Source organism: Corticium candelabrum, chromosome 2 (genome assembly GCF_963422355.1).
Source record: "Corticium candelabrum chromosome 2, ooCorCand1.1, whole genome shotgun sequence".
Taxonomy (NCBI): domain Eukaryota; kingdom Metazoa; phylum Porifera; class Homoscleromorpha; order Homosclerophorida; family Plakinidae; genus Corticium; species Corticium candelabrum.
Genome location: NC_085086.1, coordinates 5,208,409 through 5,217,584, shown reverse-complemented (window position 1 = coordinate 5,217,584; position 9,176 = coordinate 5,208,409). Strand labels below are relative to the sequence as shown.

General features: G+C 40.0%; 1 protein-coding gene across 1 annotated transcript; it reads right to left on the bottom strand.

The window, feature by feature from the left end:
- Positions 1-1,662: 1,662 nt before the first annotated feature.
- LOC134176351 (uncharacterized) lies at positions 1,663-3,172 on the bottom strand. The gene is made up of 3 exons (XM_062643022.1): positions 2,753-3,172; positions 2,089-2,688; positions 1,663-1,797 (listed from the first exon to the last, which is right to left on the bottom strand). The coding sequence occupies exons 1-3, from the start codon at positions 3,164-3,166 to the stop codon at positions 1,663-1,665; spliced, it is 1,149 nt and encodes a 382-aa protein (XP_062499006.1). The 5' UTR covers positions 3,167-3,172.
- Between the last annotated feature and the right edge of the window lie 6,004 nt (positions 3,173-9,176).

The window sequence follows — 9,176 nt, the reverse complement described above, 5'->3', positions numbered from 1 at the left end:
TGTTTAGAGCATAACGCAATTTGCGTGCGTTCACATCATTCAAGTCCTCGAGAGGGGTCCCCGGCGAGGCAAGTTCGAGCGCGCGCTGTAGGCAGTGCAAGCCCTGCATCGTAGGCTCTTCAATCCGTCCATCCGTTATGCCGCATGGAAATCCATGGTTGCTTTGTACTTCCGGTCTAGAGCATGACGCAAATTCCGCCATGGAACAAAGTCCACCAGAGTCGAGTCCCCGAGAGGGCTACCCGGCGAGTCGAGTGCCCGCAAACGATCGAGCCAGTCGAAATCACACCCGTCCGGCATCGTCGCCACGCCAATCCTTCCGTCCATCCCACCCGTACGTACACCTACAGATCAAGGTCATACGCGTACGTTTATGCCTTGGTGTTCAGAATTTTGACGGCTTATAGTTGTGGAAGCAAGGCTGTAAACACAGCTTTAATTACTAGTAAAATAATAAAATATTACAAGTTGTTTTGCTTTTAACAATTGCAATGGTCAACATCATACATCACACTAAATCGATATTTGCCTAATATTTATTCGAAATTTACAACACAATAAATGAAATAGAAAAAGGGCCATAAACAAACAAGCGATTAATGAATGATCATTGACATAACGCACAGGTTCATTAAATTTTTATCTCCTTATTGTAAGACATCACTCGTATACCAATTAATAATCAACTCATATCAGTACACTCAGCTGATCCCTTCCAGCAAGTCAACTATCTTTTTACTAGTTAACAACGAAACCATTGAAACAAACAATGCACTACAAATTTGATAAACAAAATAGCCGTTTCCTGAATAATCTAATGCATTTTTATTTTCGTTAATTCTTTAATGAAAGACTTTAATCAATTTAGATATCCATTATATAAGAAAAGTCGTTCATTGGTTTATTGCTCAAGGTTTTTCATGTACTATTGATTTGTGTCAGTCTACTAAAAGGCAACTAGGCACAACCACATGCATGCTGCGTACGTAGTTTAGATGGACCGTATGTTGAAACTAAAACTGTCATCGGTTACAAAAGCCAACAAAAAACTAGGCTGTATATTGATTGCTGTACTTAGACCTTTTTCAATGACAATTTAATGTCAAACCAAACGCTATAAATCTCATTTTTGAGTAAACGTTGTCTGTAACTGTAGATCGTTCCTCTGCAAGGTTAGCACTGATATTTCCTAATATCTTCTAACATGCACAAATTCAAGTATAGATCTAATTTGCAAATACAGCATAAAGGCACGTGCCTTCCAAAAGTCGTCCTAAACTTGATGGTGGTTGAGTAAGTTTTCAACACATTAAAGACTGATTGCAATACAGAATACACGTAAACGCAAAGTTTATAGCTATAGACGCCATTCGTCGTCTTGCATACACGACCTTAGCTTGACTTTATTAGCGATTTCTTGTAATAATTTTGAGGGGAGAAACTCAGGTAAGACAGCTACGTACTGCACGTATGGTCTGAGATTTTGAAATACAGTAGAAGTATCTCCTTTTATATATATTTGATGTCTCTTTTGTGAGTAGTAAGACTCATTAAATTTTGCTATTTACAATAGCATACCACAATTACACCGGAAATACTTCTTTATTTAAAAATGTCTAAAATATGCAATGTAGAACGCATGGAATGTAAGGTTTACAAATGTTATCGCTTGATACACTTGGATATTGGCTGACACAGCAGTGTAAGAATTGTAGCCATTTTTTTATCGATTTCAACTGGCCAATTGATTACTGCAAAGATATGTCGAAAATACAACTTGACAGCTATGACATTAAACTAAACAAATTGCACTTTGTTTAATAATGATTACAATTATTTGTATATTTTGTCTTTGTATAAAGATACACATAATTATTGTAAACTTGTCCGAATTCAGGAAATGCTTTGAAGTTCTTTGATCCTGTGAGTTATCCAGTCGGTGACGTTCTTGTTGTTGTAAGTGTTTGTCAAGACTGGGTGCGTGAATCGACCAGAGGTGCCACTAAGGACTTGGAACAAGCGCCACTGACCATTTTGGACTCTACATGCAATTGCTGCCCAATAAGTGTCTGTATGATCTGTATCTACTTTGGAATTTGGTGTATTCAACATTAGTTTCTTTACATATCCATTATAAACATCAGTTTTAGATCCCAAGCAGTGAAGGTCTGTCACGGTATCACCAGGTGATGCCAATGATATTGGTTCAGTAGGACATAATCCCCTATTATGTTTAGATGTCTTCATCTTCACTAGTGCCATGTCATATGCCACACCTTCCCCGTCTGATCGAGCTTTCCACTGTGGATGTAAAACAATGGATCGTGCTTTAGAGGACTTCCTCATCTGTCCAGCATTGCTGACTCCCAAGCTGATTACTAGACGTCTTGGTGTGCTTGTGTAGTGACTAACACAGCGAGCCGATGTCAGAAGCCAAGAGTCATGAATTGCAACCGCGTCGCACCGTGTCTTGCAGACTCGGCGATCCCAAACGAATGCATGCCATGGAATGTCTGTGCAGTTGGCAGAATCGTGTGTCTTCGTTTGAGCAGAAGCAACAGGTCTCCAGGAATTTGTCTTGGCTTTTGCTTTGTTAGTTGTGGTTGTAAGAGGGCTAAGAATAGGTTTGTTCACATCGTTAAAGAAAGGAGTGTCAGCAAGATGGCTAGAATAGTCTCTTTTCCATTCCTAGACAAGGAATACAATAGGCTATATCGCATGTGACACAAACATAGATAGTGTTAGACGTTACCTGCATACTGAACATTCCAGGACTGTTTAGATTCCAAATTCTTCCAACTGAATTGCTTTTATTCATCAAGACAATCACGTCGTCTCCGACCGTGGTATGTTTATGTATAACTTGACATATTCTGTCGACTTGGCTAACGTTTATTTTTATTCTGGACTGTTTCATAATTCCTTTCAAGTTGCAAATCACTTGTGCTTTATACAGTTTGTTATCTTTGTCAATTTTTCCATAAATCTTGGTGATTCTGACTTTTGTAATAAACTGAGCCTGGCTGATCTGTTCTTTTCTGGAACGAATGGAAGGAAGAAGACCTGAAAATCTTTCTGGATTTGAGAAGATCTCGCAACTTGAGGAGAGACGTTGCTGAGTTGACAATATCAACAAAAGAATTGAACACACCAGTGATTGATTCATAAAGACTGCTTCGATCTGAAAATAGCCGAACTGATTACAACAGCAATGTCAACTGGCTATACGTCCTATTGCAATTGCGTAGGAGGAACGAAAATCGACGAAGTGTATACGTCAGTGGATATCCTCCTGTATGCTGACTCCGCTTCTAATAGCAATGTCCACATCCGCACTTGATGTGTAATGACACCTTTCTGTCCACCACCAGATGGTAATCAAGACTTGTGACCTTCACATTACATTTAGCTAATGGCCATGCACTCAATTGTGGGGTAGACTCTATAGACGACACCTTGAAGTGTGTTACTGTGGTCGACACCAATGGAGGTAGTGCGTCAGCAACCACTAAATTATAGTGTCGGTTCCAGAAATAACGTTGCCCCTGCGGTCACAACCGAAAGTGAATTGCTGACGAGTAACGATAGAACAGACTGAGTTCTGCTTTATTTAATTGCGTCCACTCTTAATTTGTAGGATAAAGTACAAGTACTACTAACTGGAGATAAGCGGAGCTAGTCCATGCTTCTTGGAAAATCGTGAGATAGAGGGTTAAATTGTACGATTTAGGCCACTCCCAAAATCAGACTGGCTTCTACTCAGGAACGCAGTTGTCCAAAGCTGAGCCATGCAAGCCTAGCCTGTAAATTTCTTTCTACAAAGCTGCTTCTCATAAACGTTTAATTGGTAGGATGTAGTGTACAAGTACTACTCATTGCAGATAGGCAGAAATATGCCATGACATTTTTAAAATCATGAGATAGAGACTTGAATTATACGTTTTTAGGCCACACCCTTAAACTAGACTTGACTTATAATCTTAAATATTAAAAGAACAAGGATAAACAAATACTCAAGTACAAGCGCGTTCTCTAGCTAAGCCGTGGTATTGAGAAATTCTGCTTCAAAGTCTGGCGGGGAAACAGCTCTAGCGACACCATTTTACTTTAGAGAGGAACCACTGACGGCAAGAAGGCAGATCTTTATAGTATCTTCGCATTCACATTCGTCATTCTCGATATATCCATAGCAGTCATCCGTAAACGCATTGATTCGTTCGCAGTAGGCGGAGCTTAATCGACCAGGAAGCGAGGAGCAGGCGCGTGGGCGTTGCACATCACAGAAACATCGCTCGTTCTCGTTTACAAAGCTAAGATAACGGATTAACTTATACCGATCGATTTGTCTTCGTAATATCTACTCATACAAGTTAAGTTTATTTTTGTTGGACTTCCCCTTTAAGATTGAAACTGCCGTAAGCAGTAAATTTAGGTAAAGTGATTGTGATGTAGGAGATGAGTATGAATAAGTGCTTACCTATTCCTATATATCCATCCCTACATAACCATCATTTTCTCAAAAAAATTTTATACTTGTTCTATTCATTTTTGAGATACGCACATTTTGTCTCGCTCCAATCTATGTTGCTACTGTGAGTACATGTGTGTGCATGGATGAAGATGGAAAGCACGTGTGCAGCTTGTCGTAACAGTATTGATTTTATCAATAAGCAACTTCCACGCATCTTTACAGGCGAAAGCCTAGACGCTCAAGGAGACGACACCCCATTGAACATTGTCGTACATTTCAACGTTCAACTACACGCAACTGTAAGCACACCGTGAAAGTTGCAGCTAAGGTCACAAACCGTAGCTTTCACCAGCTAATAATAGGTATATAATTACTACACACGTGACCGGAATAACATGGCGTTGTTCGTAGAATTGCGTGAAGCAGCAGTTGGTTGGTACTGTGTCGACTATGCACAGTTCTAGCTGTTGGGTCAGTGCAATTTCTCCGATAAGAGGGAATCGTTTGGTATGACCCTCGTTGCTGTAGCTTCTGGTGAGGCACTAGGCCTGGCTGACAAAAGCGAGTCAGCCTGTGAAATAATAACTCCGGTTTTTTACTTGCCGATATACGGCTTCTGAGACGTCTAGTGTCAGCGTTTGTGGTCTGGCCACCACTAGGATCGTTTACAGTCGAGCTTTATGTGACTCTGATATTTTTTGACTGAGCTAGAAGAAAGTAGCCTATTCCGCAGACTCACCTTAGCCTGGCAGTGTCCGGTTCCAGTATGACACTTTTAGCCTTCCGTGAGTCTGGACTCACCGCGCCTACTTTCACACACTTACTTTACTAAGTGTCACCTGACGTCATAGTCTTGCCACCCCACGTGACTAAATAGTACCTACGTCACAAACTCAATTAGTTTATATCTATCTAATGTTTAACCCAGCAGATTGTGTATCACTCCCAAACTCCCGAACAGCGCATGGTGACTCTCTACGTTGAGTGAGTCACCAAGTTCACGCTATCCAAATCTCAGGACGACATCAGCATGTGGAAAGGTGAGTGTATTCCGAGCTAAGTTATTGTCCTACTCGCGTAGACTGGCGAGCCTGCCAAGTCTAGTTACAGCGATCCGGACTCCAGGCGTAGTTGACTCGTTGTTTGCGCAAACAAAGATGTCTTTCCCCCTAGAATGGCCCTGGAGACTTCAAGTTTACTCTTCCTAAAGTCATCATAAGTGAAAACACGGAGAGCGGACTGCAATTCCACGTCAATGTGTCTCTCGTTGCAATTGAGCGCCCTATTGGCCTTTAGAGTCTGTGCACTAGCAAGGGCCGTGCAGATAGCGGATGTGCGACGAAACAACGAGTGAACTACACGCACAGTCCGAATCGCTGTAACTAGACTTGGCATGCTCGCCAGTCTACGCGAGTAGGGCAATAACTTAGCTAGGAATACATTCACCTTTGCACATGCTAAAGTCGTCTTGAGATTTGGATAACATAAACTTGGTGCATTACTCAATGTGGAGAGTCACCATGCGCTGTTCGGACGTGATACACAATCTGCTGGGTCACACATGAGCTAGATATAAGCTAACTGAGTTTGTGACGTATGTACTATTATTCACCTGCGATGCCAAGACTATGACGTGGTGTGACACTTAGTGAAGTAAGTGTGTGAAAGTAGACGCGGTGAGTCCAGACTCACGGGAGGCTGAAAATCTCACATGGGAACCAGAAACTACCAGACTCACATGAGTCTGGAGACAAGGCTGGAAGAAACCTGGACAGCACGTATTTGGATACTTTGGTATAGGCAGCCATTTTATAATCGTCGCATTCAGGCACTTTCAAATTTAATATTTTTGTCAATATAGCATGCTTTCATTGCTTAGGAATCTCGAGGCAATGACTTTTTCGTAATTATTTGAGAACATTGCATGCGCTACGATTTTTACGAATGACTAGGTGATTGACAGCAAGCAAGCTGTCAATCTGATTCTGTGTTGAATTCAAGTAATCTTACAGCTGCCACTAAATTGGCTGCAAGGACAACAATAATTCATTGTGACATTTTCATTAATGCTTGCTAAATTAACCACTATTACAGTTAATATTACATTTATCATAATTTAATTGATTGCTTAACTAATAATTACTAAAAGGTAAGCAAATTTTCCACAATCTTATGTCAACCGTACTGGCAAGGATCAAGTCAGTCGACGCAATAATTTATAAAAAGGTCGACTCTATAAGTAAGCGAACAATGCAGTGTTTTTCTATTGTATTCTCGGAACAGTTCCTAGTGGACAACAGTCTAAGCGTCCGATTGCCAGAAGTCACAGCATCTTTTTTGCTCACACACTGGATTTGACAATGAAATATCTAAACATCTCTAATTACAACAAGGACGTCGGGCTACCCACGCTCTAACATGGCACTTAAACATATGGACACTTAACCATATTGAGCCAACCATATTGACACCACTACGCAATGAAAAAGTTGTATGGGTATAGCTCAAGGTAAATCTCTGTGGTGTAATTCGGCAACGAAGTAAACGTCTGCTAACGTCATCGAATAGTATGGCTATTGCAACTAAAGCAACAGTCCCTTTCATCGACGCGCATATATTATGCAGTGCGTCTCACTACCTCTGTTTGCGACAACTTATTTGTTGGAATCTTTACACACAAACATATATAGTTACGTCACAAGCTATTCAGATTGTATATGAAATAATGTTTGTATTCAGTACTGAAAGAATATGCAAGAGAAAGATGCATGCATGTTTGTTTGGTCTAGTTACTGGTTTGCAAATTTTTCTGTCTGTTTGCTTGTTGGTTTTTTGTGTGTTTTCTGTTGTCTGTCTATGTGCCTGTTTTGATTATTTTATCTGGTTGTGCAATGTGCGTGCGTGCGTGCGTGTGTGTGTATGTGTTTGTTTGTGTGTGTGTGTGTGTGTGTGTGTGTGTGTGTGTGTGTGTGTGAGAGAGAGAAAGAGAGAGAGGAGAGAGAGAGAGAGAGAGAGAGAGAGAGAGAGAGAGAGAGAGAGAGAGAGAGAGAGAGTTAGCATTCGAGTATCACATGTATTGATCGACAATGCCAATCGACTCTCAATATTCAAATTAATGGCATATCACCACACCTATGGATTGATAGTGAGTGAAACACGACACATAAGTCAGTATTGGTAGCAACTTGTTTGCTAAAAATACGGTAAAGTTTGAGACGAAACAAAGAAGACAAAATTTTAATTACAGGTAGAAGTTGATGAAGACTTTACAAACACAAACACTCTCACACAACCATTATTAATTAGATTAGCTTAGACCGCGAACATCTTAAATCTCCATAACTTACAATTACCATTAAATGCTGTACTGAAGCGTTACCTTTCAAAAGCAAAAACAGCCGTATCAAGCCATGTCCAAAGACGACAAATTCCAGCACTGTAAAAGAAGACGAGACGAAGGAAACAAAATTTAATTTCCTGAAGAAGTTGATACAGACTTCACAAACATAAACACTCTCACACCATAATTAAAATTAAATTTGCTTAGACCGTGATCATCTAAAATGTCCATAACTAACTATTACCATTAAATGCCGTACTGTAAGCGATGGGATTAGATCCAGTAAGGAGAGGCTGGTGGTTCGCAACCTCGGATGTCTACTGCATCGTTTAACAGTCGGCAATTTTTGTATTGTGACGGCAAAAGTGCCCGGAGTATTATTACGCTTCTGTCAATGTATCTCGCAGGCATGACTTGAATTATTAATGATATAATTTTTATCTAGAGGGTTTAATCTGGAAAACATTTGTGATTTGTTGTGCATAAATTTTCTCATATCTGATTATGCTGGAAATTTTCTACTGTCGTTAGGGCACGTAAAGTGTTTTTTGTACTTTTATGTGAAACATGTAACATTGTTACAAGCACATAACAGTACACATAGCTAACACGAATGCAGTAAGGATTGCAGGATATCTTACCGCATGTAACTCCGTACAGAGCAAGCAAAGAGTTATCGAAATTTTCTGTTTAGAGATCTGCTTCCGTCTCATCACTTGCTTTCACAGATGATACTCAAATCAACAACGGTAGGTTTTCTACATCTCGAATTCTGAAGGTTTTCCACGACCTCTATATTCTTTAGTAAGACAATAAATGAAGACGCCTTGTTATGATTTTTGTCCACACTATCTTGTGAAATCTTTGTCTTATGTCAAACCGGGGAATGACGATGGCGGAGTGATACTAGGTCGAGTCTACCTTTTCTTACATCATATTGTAACATTCCTATTAATAAGTATTTTGACAATAATTAAACAGTTTAAAATGTAGTAATCCAATAAAAATTCAACAAATTAAGGCTTGCTATGAGTGTCATCAAAACGATGCATTAATTAGCTAAATGTCTGCAATAGCAATAAAAAATCAGTGATGTTCTCTATGCTTTGCAGGATGTTTCCCCACGCAGTTTAGATATGAAAGTCTGTATTGCTAACTCTTACTGAACTGTGTAAATAACCTATATCAATTTTTATAGTTGATTTTTTTATTATATTTTTATCATTTATTGCCTGGCACAGGCAACTTGCTGCTCTGTTTGCTCCATGAAAACAAAAACACTGCGATTTGAGACGGAGCACGAAGAGCTGGCAGATTACACCCACGCTTATTACACACGGCTCTGGGTGCGGTTTTCGCTTGTGC

Coding starts and splice junctions, on each gene's coding strand:
- LOC134176351 (XM_062643022.1), bottom strand. CDS start 3,166: ATGAATCAATCACTGGTGTGTTCAATTCTTTTGTTGATATTGTCAACT. Junction 2,689..2,752: donor CTGGAATGTTCAGTATGCAG/GTAACGTCTAAC, acceptor TTCCTTGTCTAG/GAATGGAAAAGAGACTATTC. Junction 1,798..2,088: donor TGAATACACCAAATTCCAAA/GTAGATACAGAT, acceptor CAATTTGTTTAG/TTTAATGTCATAGCTGTCAA.